The following is a 14,508-nucleotide window of genomic DNA, read 5'->3' on the forward strand; positions in this document are numbered from 1 at the left end:
TTAAAATGCAAATTCACATGACTGGAGACCGGAAGTAACAAAATAAAAGCTGGAGCATACAAAATATTCTTCAAATCAGGGGTCCCCAAACTACGGCCCACGGGCCGGACACGGCCCACAGCTGCATTTGGTCTGGCCACCTAAACAAAAAATTTTGGTAAATTAAAAAAGAAAAAAAAAAAAATTCTCCAATAGTGTTATTTATTTCCTGTTTTTTTCTGTGAAGAACCCAGAGACGGTTATTTGGTTATTATCTATTTAATTAATAGTGTTATTATTATATTATTTTTATTTTATTTACTTTTGTTCCGTGAAGAATCCAGAAAGGGTTTTTTGATTGTGGCTTTCTGAAAAACAATACATTTTTACATTTAGGCACTCCTTCAATCGTCACACTTTCTGTTACAAACTGACCCCGGCCCCTCATCAGTGAAGGGAAGGGTTATGTGGCCCTCACAGGAAAAAGTTTGGGGACCCCTGCTTTAAATAGTTTCTCCTAAATATGTATTTCACCTAAATATTGTTTTTATCACAATGACTCATGTCCAAGAGCAGACTGCCACTGTTGAGTAGGTTTTATTCATTTTCAAGCAACGTAAACAGACAGTATGACTTGCTCCACCAGCTTTTATTTTGTTACTTCCGGTCTCCAGTCATGTGAATTTGCATATTAAGCAAAATATTTAGTTCCAAATGTTTCCTGATTTAACATTTATGATATAGAATATAAATTTAAGATTTAAATTAAATATTTAGTTCTGGATTTAAACAATTAGGTCCAAAACGTATTTAAAAATAAATATTTAAGTTGCTAAATAATGTTGTAAATGTGAAAAAAAGTGACTAAAAATTTCACACCATTTTAAACAGAGTGTGGCGCTAAATGTGAGAAAATGTTGTCGTAATTTTTAGCATGTGCTGCTTTACAAACGGCGCCCCATACATTAAAGTGCATTTTTCTTTACCTGCCCTTCTTAATAGTCTCTCTTCCCAGTAGAGGTCCAAGAACAGGATCTAAGTTTTCTTCTAAATTCTCGATCAGAACCACGTCACCCTGTGCCAGTGCTCTTTCAATGACATCCAGGTACCTTTAATATGAATACATAGCAAGTCAGAGAATACATAGCAAGTCAGAGTGTAATGGTATTTGTATTCGTTCCGTCCCGTCACGGTATGGGCATCACGGTTCGGTGCACGCAGTCCGAAATAAAAAATTTAAAAAACTGTCGGAAAATGTCAGCGTTAGTCCTCCTTTACACCAGGGGGCGGTAGAGGTACTATGCCTAAACCAAAAATCGACATTATGGGAAAAAGAAGACAAACCACGGGGGGTCCTGTACGGAATACCGAGCCCCCTGGTAAGGGCTGTTCAGTCCATGTACGACCGGTGCCAGAGTTTGGTCCGCATTGCCGACAGTAAGTCGGATTCATTCCCAGTGAGGGTTGGATTCCGTCAAGGTTATTCTTTGTCACAGATTCTGTTCATAACCTTTATGGACAGAATTTGTAGGTGCAGCCGAAGCTTTGAAGGGGTCTAAGCATTGCATCTCTGCTTGTTGCAGATGATGTGGTGGTCTTAGTTTCATCAAGCTGTGATCTCTAATTCTCACTATAGAGGTTAGCTGCCTAGTGTGAAGGGGTTGGGATGAAGATCAGGACCTCCAAATCCTAGACCACGGTCCTCAGTCGATAAAGGTGGCGTGCCCTCTCCGGGTCGGGGATGAGATCCTGCTCTTACTGGAGGAGTTCAAGTATCTAGGGGTCTTATTCACAAGTGAGAGTAGGAGAGAGCGGGAGACCAATAGGCGGATCGGTGCAGTGTCTGCAGTGATGAGGACTCTGCATCAGTCCGTTGTGGTGAAGCTCTCGATTTACCTTCGTTGCTACCCTCATCTAAGGTCACGAGCTGTGGGTTGTGACCGAAAGAACAAGATTCTGGATACAAGCGACCGAAATGTGTTTCCTCCACAGGGTGTCCGGGCTGTCCCTTAGAGATAGTGCGAGACGGTCGGTCATCTGGGAGTGACTCAGGGTCAAGCCGCTACTCCTTCACATTGAAATGAGCCAGCTAAGGTGGCTCGGGCATCTAGTTCTGATGCCTCCTGGACGCCTCCAGGAGGACGTTCCGGGGAGACGACCCAGGACACGCTGGAGAGACAATGTGTCTCGGCTGGCTTGGGAACGCCTTGGGATCCCACCAGAGCAGCTAGTTGAAGTGGCTGGGGAGAGGGAAGTCTGGGCTTCCCTGCTAAAGCTGTGGCCCCCGCGACCCGACCCTGGAGCAAGTGGAAGATGATGATTGGATGGATGGATTTTGTCATCATAATCATTGAACATAATTAGAGCTGTCAAAATTATTGCGTTAACGGGCGGTAATTACTTTTTTAAATTAATCACGTTAAAATATTTGACGCAATTAACGCACATGCCCAGCTCAAACAGATTAAAATGACAGCACAGTGCAATGCCAACTTGCTACTTGTGTTTTTTGGAGTTTTGGCGCCCTCTGCTGGCGCTTGGGTGTGACTGATTTTATGGGCTTACGCACCCATGAGCTTTGTGTAATTATTGACATCAACAATGGTGGCCTACTAGTTTATTTTTTGATAGAAAATTTTACAAATTTGATTAAAACGAATACAGTAAGAGGGGTATTAAATATAAAATTTCTGTAACTTGTACTAACATTTATCTTTTAAGAACTACAAGTCTTTCTATCCATGGATCGCTTTAACAGAATGTTAATAATGTTAATGCCATCTTGTTGATTTATTGTTATAATAAACAAATACAGTACTTATGTACCGTATGTTGAATGTATATATCCATCTTGTGTCTTATCTTTCCATTCCAACAATAATTTACAGAAAAACATGGCATATTTTATAGATGGTTTGAACTGCGATTAATTACGATTAATTAATTTTTAAGCTGTAATTAACTCGATTAAAATTTTTAATCGTTTGACAGCCCTAAACATAATTGTTAAAGAATGGCGTGAGGAACATTCTAATGAAATTGAGCATCTCGTTTGGCCAGAACAATCCCCAGACCTCAACATTATTGAGCATTTATGGTCAGTTTTAGAAATTCGATTAAGACGTCAATTTCCACCGCCATCTTCTCGAAAAGAGTTAGAGGGTATTCGAACTCAAGAATGGCTCAAAATTCAATACCTTGGAGAATTGAGGCTGTAATTGCCGCAAAAAGTGGACCAACTCCATATTAAATTAAGTTTAATTGAATTTTTAAGGTGTTTCCATTATTTTGTCCAACCCCTGTAGGTTGCCAGCTGGCGAGTGCTACCGGACTTTAACGGTTACCTCAGTCGATCCATATAAAAAAAGGTGTGTTGTCTGGTTTTGCACATAAACCGTGAATTTAAAAAAATGTTAGAATAATAAAAACACAAATTGACAAGTTTGATGTTCGTTCTTTTTATTGTGCACTTTAATAAGAGCTGCATTTTAGTTTTAACTTTCAAATGCTGTGATGAAAAAAAGCCTTTTTGTTTTCCGTTGTACTGAACCTGTACCGAACCGTGACCCCCACGTACCGAGGTATGTACTGAACCATGACTTTTGTGTACCATTACACCACTAATAGCAAGGTAAAACATGTGAAGTGGCACGTCTTCATTTTTGTAGACAGCTACTTACCCTCTCTGTCCAATGCGAATGACATGCAGATGTTCACCGTATTTGGTCTTAATCCACTTGATGCCTTGTAGCTGAGGGTCCACCATGAGGGGCCAGCGCTGACAGTTGGTAAGAATTGTGGCATTCTCAGTGGACATCCTGTCAGCGGGTAGTCCCTCATTCTGCCAGGCGGCAATGTCAGCATCATCAGTAAGCATGGTTAAAGGGTCCAAGCCAGATGTGACTGGGATGGGAACCTTCAGGAAAATATCATAGAAAGATAAGGAGGGCATAGGAAGAGCATATTAATCAAAATACTGAAGTAAAACCCAAAGTAAAACATAGATATACTTTTATATATATTATATAAAATACAATACACGAATAAAATATATAAATATAAATGTTATTTTCAAATATGCATAAATTATATGAATCTTTTTTTTCATTTATTTAACAGCACTATTATCATCGAACCGTTATGTTTTTAAAAATATAATTTTTGTTTCAAATCGCAACCTGTGCGATATATATCTGGGTAAAGATTTTGAAAGATAAGGGAAATGCAAGTGGCTCAGCCCCCTCATTCATATATTTTTTACAGATTACAGATTACATCTGAAATCTCAGATGTCATCAGAGGCGGGGTTAGCGTACACGCAAGCCAGGCAGTTGCTTGGGGCCCCGGCCAACAAAGGGGCTTAAGTTATTTATTTTTTTTTCCATTAAAAGATTTATATGCCTCTTCACCCAACTTTTCTTTTGGTGTGGCCTTATACATTGTTTACTTACAGTATTATGTATGGATTTATGTGTGCAAAAAACAACAACACATTTTTGCAGTGTGCACGGGTGGGGTGGGATTTCTTGCCCAGAGCCCCAAGAGACTAGCAACGCCACTGGGTGTCATGAAGTATTTGTGTCGCCATGCATTTCAAAATAAAAGTTTGAACCAGGTTTTTAACAGGTTCGTTTTGATGGTGCAGTTTACAGAGCCCCTAAAATGATATCAACAGAAATAAGATCAGTTTCTCGTGCACACCAGTAACTATCTGGTAAACAATAGCATTATATAGCATTTAAGCTAGCTGACTTTTGCTGTGCTAATTAGCCAATTGTTGTAAACATTAGCATTATATAGCATTTAAGCAAGCAGAGTTCTGCGATGCAAGTTAGCCAATTGTTGTATACATTAGCATTTATAGCATTTAGGCTAGTGGATTTTTGCTATGCAAGTTAGCCAATTGTTGTAAATATTAGCATTGTATAGCATTGGCTAGCGGATATTTGCTATTGGCAATATATAGCATTTAAGCTAGCGGACTTTTGCTATGCAAATTAGCCAATAGTTGTAAACATTAGCATTGTATAGCATTTAAGCTAGCGGTCTTTTGCTACGCAAGTTAGCCAATTGCAACAATGCAACCATAGCGTACCACATGGATGCTATTTTTAGACCGTGACGTCGCATCGTAAAGCGGAAGTGGGACATTATAGACACACCTTCGCATACAAACCATTATATTTCTGCTAGTTTTTTCCGGTAAGCTTTCAAAAACGAACATGCCGATCAAACATTGCTGCTATGGAACTTGCAGAAACGACTCTAGACATTACGACCGTCCATATATGAAAAATGTTTTCTTCATAAGTTTCCTGAAACCAAAGACTCAAAGGTAAAAAATTTGAACAATGGATTAGCCGAAAGACCAGTTTAACACCAGCAAGGTGAAGTCCTTCACCTTCATTTGCGGTAAACATTTTGTTCGGGGTCACGGTCCAACAAATGAAAATCCCGACCCATTGCCTGGCACTGTGTCCCCCGATAAGGTAAGCCATTTTGATATTTTTACTTATTTTTTTAGCGTGGCGTTTTGCTGTGCTGCTTCTGTCTGACAATGAATGACCTGAAAAAAATCAAAATGGTATCTGACTGCCACTGTTACTTTTGCTGTTGTAAAAAACAACTTTTGTAAGGGGGAAGTGTAAATAAATTATAAAATTAAGATTTGTTATTAATGAAAGAATTTAGAGTGTTCGTTGGCTGTCACTGAGTAACATTTGCGATCGCTACACAAAAATAGCAATGTAAATTGCCCCCAAAAACGGTTAGAAACGAAAGACAACCAGAGGATATAATATACGTATTAGAAAGACGGGGCATATTGTGATAAAGGATAGATTGTCAAAACAGGAGAATGTCATTGTCAGTGGCGTAAGAAAAAGGTGTCGATAAAAAAGTTACCGCTAGATAAGCTCAGCTCTGTTTCCCTTTTTTAGCCATCGACAGTCAAGCCAACTTTTTAACTGAACATTTGTTTTTCCACATCTTTACCAGTTAATTTGGCACAAGGGACATTTTGGGACAGAATTGGTAGGCTTAGCTCTCTAAACATCTCCTTCGTACCCTATTTCCATTCATTAACTATAGGGGACAAACGGGAGCTTGCACCCCCCCCCCCCCCCCTTAGCAACAGTAGCTAACGTCATGAATATTAATGACATGTAGCGTACTGCAGTTAGCCAATGGCGTACCGCAAGCAACACGTCACTTCCGCTCATTAATATTCATGGCATTAGCTACTGTTGCTAAGCTGGGACAAAGCTAGGACAAGCCACCGTTTGTGCCTAATAGGAAATGAATGGAAATTATGTACGAAGGAGATGTTTACAGCGCTAAACCTACCAATTCTCTCCGAAAATGATGTGCCTGGTGCCAAATTGACTGGCATAAATGTGGAAGAACATAAAAATGTTCAGTTAAAGAGATGGCTTTAGTGTCGAAGGCTGAAAAAGACGAAAAAAACGAGCCGACCTAAGCGTAGCTTTAGCTTTTTTTTTTATCGCCGCGACTGACAATGACATTCTCCGGTTTCAACAAGCTATCCTTTACCATCAGCCCTGTCTTTCTTATATATCATCTGGTTGTCCTACGTCTCTTACCGTTCTTGGGGGTAATTTAGTTAGCTTTGTGTAGCGATCGCAAATGCTACTCAGTGACGAACACTTTTAATTTTTTCATTGATAACACATCTTAATCCTATAATTTATTTACACTTCCCCCTTACTAAAGTTGTTTTTTTATATATATATACACACAGTGTTGTTAATAACTGCGTTACAATATAACGGCGTTATTTTTTCAGTAGTGAGTAACCTAATTAATGACTTTTCTCAGCTTGGCAACGCCGTTACCGTTACTGAGGCGGGAAAGGTGTGCGTTACTATGCGTTACTAAGTTGGTTGAATAAAAAAAGTCAGAGAGACGGACTCACGGAGACGAGAGAGCAGAGCAGGAGTGGGGAAGACGCCGTTGCAAACGCGATGCTAGGTGGCTCCAATAACACCTGACTATAGCCTACAAACTACGCCCATTTTATACGGTAGATATCACATATTATAGAACTAGATGCAAATGATAGACACGGCTGCATTGGCAACATGTTTTAAGGACTACATGCGTTAGTAAACAGCCGCCATCTTAAAGCAGTAGACCTCTCAGGAAGGCTCTGTTGTAGAGATCCTTCCTAGCGAACCTACTTTTTTTTTTAAAATCTAAAATGGTCCTAAATCGGCAAAATCTTGACTTAAATCTATCTTTAAATGATGAAACAGTTTTAAAACTTACACATGTTGAAAGTAGACCGAAGGGAACTAATGCAATAGCGGGAGCAATTTTAACAACTTTAACGGTTGATTCACAACTTTAAATGACTTCCACACATAGCAAAGGTTACTATCTAGTTATCGCAATACCCTTGTGTCTAGTTAAGTTGAGGGTAAAGAATTGGGCTAGGGTCAATTGTCCCAAAAAACCTTTAAACTTCACATTGTGTGACCTTTTTTTTTTTTTTTTTTGAGAAAAAAAAAATACATGAAAATTATCACTAGTTACTTTGCTAAGTAACTAATTACTCTTAAATTCAGGTAACTGAGTTACTAACGCAATTACTTTTTGGAAGAACTAATTTGTAACTGTAATTAATTACTTCTTTAAAAGTAAAATTAACAACACTAGATATATAACAGAAACGGTAACAGTGGCAGTCAGATAACATTGTAATTTTTTTCAGGTCATTCATTGTCAGACAGAAGCAGTACGGCACAACGTTACGTTAAAAAAATAAAGTAAAAACATAAAAATGGCTTACCTCTTTGTCCTCTGAAAGACCATGCCAACCCAACATAATGTTTACTGCATATGAAACGTGAATGGATTCGCCGAGCTGGTGTTAAAGTCCGCGCAAGTTGATTTGGTTTTCACATTTTTTCCTCTCGAGTTTTTGGTTTCCGGGAACGTATGAAGAAAACATCCTTCATGGTCTTAATGTCTAGAGTCGTTTCTACAAGTTCCAAAAAAGCAATGCGTGATCGGCATGTTCGTTTTTGAAAGATTACCGGCGAAAAGTAGCACTTTTTACGTTGGGTCTATGCGAGGGCGGGTCTATATTGTCCCACTTCGGCTTTATGATCCGACGTCACGGTCTAAAAATAGCCTGCGTGCGATACGCCATTGTTGTAAACATTAGCATTATATAGCATTCAAGCTAGTGGACTTTTGCTATGCAAGTTAGCCAATAGTTGCATTGTTGCAGTTGGATTGATAGTTTCTGGTACGGACCAGATTGTTTAAATTTTATTTTATTTCTGTCGATGTCCCGTGAGGGGCTCCATAGCATTTTAAAAAGCAGTTTCAACTTGAACTGCTGTTTTGAACCCATTGAACAATGTCCGATAATGCAGGCATTTCAAACGGTTCCAGGACTTCATTTTGTAAGACGAGTAGTTGGACCTCGGGCAAAGAATGGAAATCAAAATGTGTTCTTCCTTACCCTCGAGGGTTAAAATGTAATCGAAGTGCATGGATATTGACAGTAACTACTCAAAGACGTTACCCACCGTAAGCTGACTAAAATAAGGCCTCCAGCTTTCAGCCATCAATTGTAACCTATAGCTTTTGGGGAAGTACCCTAGGTACGAGATGAAAGCAGTGATAAGGAGAACATCTCCACACAGCGTCCTTTGCTGTTGTCTGAAACTTTCAATAGCGTCCGCCCAGCGTACATTCTCTGACGCAAGACCTCCCACCTGAAACAGAAGACACAATGTGCTAATACTCCCAAAAGGGTTTCCAGTAAATTCTAATAGAAATTAATCTGTAGGCCCGATCATGTGAGAAAGAAAAAAAAATATCCTCACAAACAAGTTTGCCACCTTCGGGTCCACTTTTAATAGGCTGTTATATCCTTTACTGCCTCTCTGCTCATGTAACAACACCTTTACTCTTTATTGCAGCAGTGATGCCATTCTCCTCCAGGGATCAACAATATTCAACATAATATCCTAGCTTTTCCAAACTTAAGTGACGCTGCCCTTGGGCACTGAGTGTAACTTCTCTAGCATACATCACAGGAACACTGCACACATCAGCATGTTGGCAACATTTGCATTGATATCCGTGACTGACTGGAAGACAACTGGGCGGGAAAAAAAACATCCTTTTATTATTGCAGCTGTCAGGCATTCTGCTGGCAAATAATAATTTAGATTAACAGCATCAACAGTCCTCTTGTTTGTTTTGTTCCAGTCAGCAGAATTACATAATTGCATACGTGAGTGAGAGAGATACTAAACATATGGATTTGCATTTGACAAAAAGACAGGATTTATAAGTATGAATACATGTTTGGGATGGAATGGCATGCGAAATTGTGCCTTTCAATTATCATTTCTTCCTAAAGGAATGATAAGGAAACAGGAAGAATGAATAAAAAAGTTCTATTGCCAGTAATACTACAGTGGCTCCTCCTATTTCATACGTATTTATCCAATGTGAATTGTGTATGCCGCAAAACAACAATACTGGGAGTTCTCGAGTTTGAAATTTACATCAAAATACTTTGTATAAACAACGTAAATACATTGAAACTAGAAACTGCAATTTCTGGAGAAATTTATTATGGGGCTTTGCTGTGGTAGGTACAGAACTAAGCCCCGCCCAGGTTGATTTGGGGACATTTCAGGGACACTTCCAGTCAATTTGAGGACATTTGGGGAACACGTTCTGTTGATATCAGGTCAATTCCTCCAGATTTGGAAACATTTGGGGGACAATTCCTTTTGAAATCCTGTAGATTTGGGGACATTTTGGGGACATTTCCTGTAGATATCAGGTCACTTCTTGTTGATTTGGGGACATTTGGGGGACGTGTTTTATTGATATCAGGTCACTGTCTGCTGATTTGAGGACATTTAGGGGACACGTCCTATAAATATCAGGTCACTTCCTCCTGATTTGGGGCCATTTGGGGGACATGTGCTGTTGATATCAGGTCACTTCTTGTTGATTTGGGGACATTTGGGGGACACGTTCTGTTGATATCAGGTTCACTGCCTGTTGATTTGAGGAGATTTGGGGGACACGACCTGTCGATATGAAGTCAATTCATGTTGATTTGGGCACATTTCGGGGACATCTCCTGTGGATAAATCACTGTCTATTCATTTGGGGACATTTTGGGGACCTTTGCTGTTGATAACAGGTCACTCCCTGTTGATTTGAGGACATTTGATATGAAGTCAGTTCATGTTGAATTGGGGACATTTCGGGGACACGTCCTGTTGACATCAGGTGACTGCCTATTGATTTGGAGACATTCTGGGGACACCTATAAATATCAGGTCACTTCCTCCTGATTTGGGGACATTTGGGGGACAATTCCTTTCAAATCACGTCACTTCCTGTTGATTTGGAGACATTCTGGGGACACCTCCTGTGGATAAGTCACTGCCTGTTGATATCAGGTCACTTCTTGTTGATTTGGGGACATTTGGGGGACGTGTTTTATTGATATCAGGTCACTGTCTGCTGATTTGAGGACATTTAGGGGACACGTCCTATAAATATCAGGTCACTTCCTCCTGATTTGGGGACATTTGGGGGACAATTCCTTTCAAATCACGTCACTTCCTGTTGATTTGGGGACATTTGGGGGACATGTCCTGTTGATATCAGGTCACTTCTTGTTGATTTGGGGACATTTGGGGGACACGTTCTGTTGATATCAGGTTCACTGCCTGTTGATTTGAGGAGATTTGGGGGACACGTCCTGTCGATATGAAGTCAATTCATGTTGATTTGGGCACATTTCGGGGACATCTCCTGTGGATAAGTCACTGTCTATTCATTTGGGGACATTTTGGGGACCTTTGCTGTTGATAACAGGTCACTCCCTGTTGATTTGAGGACATTTGATATGAAGTCAGTTCATGTTGAATTGGGGACATTTCGGGGACACGTCCTGTTGACATCAGGTGACTCCCTGTTGATTTGGAGACATTCGGGGGACACCTCCTGTGGATAAGTCACTGCCTGTTGATATCAGGTCACTTCCTCTTGATTTGGGAACATTTGGGGGACACGTCCGATAGATATTAGGTCACTTTCTGTTGATTTGGGGACATTTGGAGGACACGTCCAATTGATATCAAGTCACTCATTGTTGATTGGGGCACAGAGGTATCTTTGTTGCGATTTAAAATGAATGGGGAATTTGGATGTACATTGCCACCAATGGAATAGAAGTACATTGGCATCTATAGAATCGACATACATGGCCATCAATAGCATGGACGTGCACAGCCCTCACTGGCATCTGTTTAATGCAATGCAAGGCAAAGGCCCATAGAGGAAAAAAAAAAAATGTCCATTTTGCAGTAAATAGGGGGCTGCGAGTTACATCATCACTTGAAATTAATATCTCAAGCCCCTCAATTTACTGCAAAATGAACCCAAAGGGGTGCCATTCGTTTGTGCAACGTTTGTGCTAGTTGCTCGGACACTCCTTTATTAGGCGTGGCTCAGTGGTAGAGTAGTTGTCCCCCAACCCAGAGGTTGTGGGTTCAAGTCTCCGCCCTGATGAACTCGTCTAGGTGTCCTTGAGCAAGACACATTGCTCTTGGTGCTGCGTCACCAGTAGGTGGATGGCGAGATAGTGTAAAGCGCTTTGAGCGCCTTGAAAGGTGGAAAAGCGCTATAAAGGATAACGCCATTTATCAGTGTAGTTAATAACAGCGTAATTTCTTTCAGTACTGAGTAGAGCCTAGTTCGGGCCTAAAAAATCCAGCCCGACCCGACACGGCCCGCTGGTATTGAGGCCCGACCCGGCCCGGCCCGAGCTCGATCACTTAACTAGATTTGCAGGCCCGAGCCCGAAAAACCCGATTTTTTTTTTTTTTTTTTTTTTTTTTGAGTGACGCGGAAAAAAACGCAGCAGCAGCAATTTATTTTCATTTCTTCGAGTTGGCAGAAAAAAACGCAAGTTTTCTTAATGTTTAAATAATCTACATATTTTTTTGAGAATTATCAAAGCATTCACACAACGAAATAACGCTGGGAAAGTTTGTTAAACATATTTCTGAGTGTGTGGGATATTGTTCTCACATGGACGCGCCTCTCTGACAAGGAAATGAAAATGAGGGCGGCGCCTCGGCCGTGCGCAAACAGTAGAGCGGGAGGACAAGAATAAAAAGCGGCCGGCGCCACGGCGTTCGTGCACACGCACAAGCAGAAGCGCAATACAGAGAGCCTGCTCTCCATTTTTATTTTTTTTTTATTTTTTATTTTTTTTAAATAATTTATTAGTCCGGCATGGCGGCCCGACCCGAACTGACCCGAACGTGAATGCTTAAAATGTGGGTCGGGTTCGGGTTCGGGCACAAAATCTAACCTCTAGTACTGAGTAATCTAATTATTTACTTTTCCCATATTTGTAATGCCGTTACTGTGACCGAGGATGTCAAGGGGGGCGTTACTACATTTGGTTGAATGAAACGTGTGTTGTCTGATTTTGTTACACCTTCCTGGAAGTGGGGGGAGGAGGGAAGGGTGTGGTGACGCCATTACAACACAATGGTGACTGGCTGTGTGATTCGGAGCGTTAGCATAGCATTCGTGTTCTTGTTAGCACCTTTTTTTTTTTTTTTTTAACATGCAGTTTGTGGCTTCCAGGTGGGTACAATTTATTGAAAATAATGTGCTATTTTCCTGTTGAGTGTCCACGATCATAACCAAGTTGGGGTAGTCCTTGTAGATGCTACAATATAATAATATATATGCCAATCGCAGGGGACAAGGAGTATATTTTAACGTGATTAATTTAAAAAAATTATTAGCGCCAGTTAACGCAATAATTTTGACAGCCCTAAATTAAACAAAGAGTCAACACCATAGTCAACAACAAAGTCTAATTATTGATAAAACAATTACTGTATTCTAAATTTCCTGTGGAACAATAAATGTTAACCTTCAGAAATGATGACTGCTCTAGAAAAAAAACCAAACTATTCTGCTTAGTAGAAATTGGGCTGTAGTAAACTGGCCTTTTGCTTTCCCCTAATCTGCAGTGACTGACTGACTGATTGTATCAATTTGCATCCTTTTTGTGCAGAGCAGTGCTGGACTAAAGCATTGAGCAAAACGGATATGCTCACCAGGCGGTTTGCCAGGGAAATGGTGTGTGCAGTCGATTCTGCTTCCTGTTGGCACTTCAGTTTGTCCGCGGTGGCTTTCTCAAACTTTGCTGTAAGCTTGGCCAGGTTCTCATTAAGGTGCTGGTATGCCATCAAACACACACAGATACACACACACATTGGCATTTGTTAAAAGTACAGCATAGACGTACAGAGACAAAGATCGTCTGTAAGTGACAAAAAGTTGGGCACAAGTGAAAAGTTGGATAAAATTCATCATTCTGTCCACAATGGATTTATTTGTCACATGGAGGCAATTAGCACAAGGACAAACAGGATTATTCGGTGTAGGCACACTGGTTCAGGAGATTAGTTTGAGGATTGCTTATTCCCTCCGTACTCACTTTTTAGCCCAAATGATCTGACAGGGGGGATGAGAAATGACAAACAGAAGTCACGCTGGATCTTATTAACAGTCGTCACTGTAAACTCTGCAGGATTTGACGCAAGCGGCAGACATCGCCGCAGCATCTCAGGCCGCCCAGAGCTTCACGCTCTGCTGGGGCTCTCCGGCTCTCCGAGGTGGTGAATGTCAAGCGCCACTGAGAAACAATTATTTACAGCTGCTTTTATCAATAGGGGGTTTTAGGCTGATGGATTGAGTTTTGATTAATGAACAGTAAAAGCCTAAATAGCGCTCGCACCAGCTTTGTATTGATGAAATGCTGGGAAGTATATAATTACTGGCTGTGCTCATGTGTCAACTGTCACTCAAAACTTGATGAAATAATTTATCTCCTGAATTGTTTCTTCAGTTTATTGCCTCTGGTTGTTTTTTGTTACGTTTCTGCCGAGTCAAATTCTTATTGCTTTTTATATCTACATCCGTATTCCGATCAAGAATATTTATGAATACGTTTCACAAATCATTTTTTCAAGCGTTTTGTTGAAATGTCCACATGTGACTTATGAAGAACAGAACGACTAGGCTTTTTCTAAAGACGGTCTTGCCTATTCACAGTTTGCTATTCACCTATTTACATTTTTATTTGAACCAATCCTCAGTTACGTAGTGAAAAACTCATCTATTTGCATTTGTGTGCCCTTTCCGTAATTGCCTCCATGCCAGAAAAGGCCACCAAAAGCAAAGCTGAATAGGAACAAAGTATTTTCCGCACTATGAGGCGCATCTGAGTCAGGGCCGGCCCAGGCCATTTGGGGGCCCTAAGCAAAATAATGCAAAGGGGCACATATTTTTGGCTTGCACTGCACTTGTACTGCAGGGCCGGCCCACCCTATACGCAGACTACGCAGCTGCTTAGGGCCCCTGACCACTCGGGGGGCCCCAATCTGGCAGTTGTTTAATTTATATTCTATTTTGTTTACTACAGTTTGCTTT

At 40.6% G+C, this 14,508-nt stretch overlaps 1 protein-coding gene across 1 annotated transcript in view; it reads right to left on the minus strand.

The window, feature by feature from the left end:
* LOC130909395 (dynein axonemal heavy chain 9-like) overlaps positions 1 to 14,508 on the minus strand; it is a 238,714-nt gene that overhangs the window by 93,859 nt on the left and 130,347 nt on the right. The window contains exons 38-40 of the mRNA XM_057825789.1: positions 13,131 to 13,250; positions 3,660 to 3,895; positions 966 to 1,088 (exon numbers count right to left, since the gene is read on the minus strand). Coding sequence (XP_057681772.1) covers positions 966 to 1,088; positions 3,660 to 3,895; positions 13,131 to 13,250 — 479 coding nt within the window. The remainder of the gene's footprint in view (positions 1 to 965; positions 1,089 to 3,659; positions 3,896 to 13,130; positions 13,251 to 14,508) is intronic.

This window comes from Corythoichthys intestinalis, chromosome 21, assembly GCF_030265065.1.
Source record: "Corythoichthys intestinalis isolate RoL2023-P3 chromosome 21, ASM3026506v1, whole genome shotgun sequence".
NCBI lineage: Eukaryota > Metazoa > Chordata > Actinopteri > Syngnathiformes > Syngnathidae > Corythoichthys > Corythoichthys intestinalis.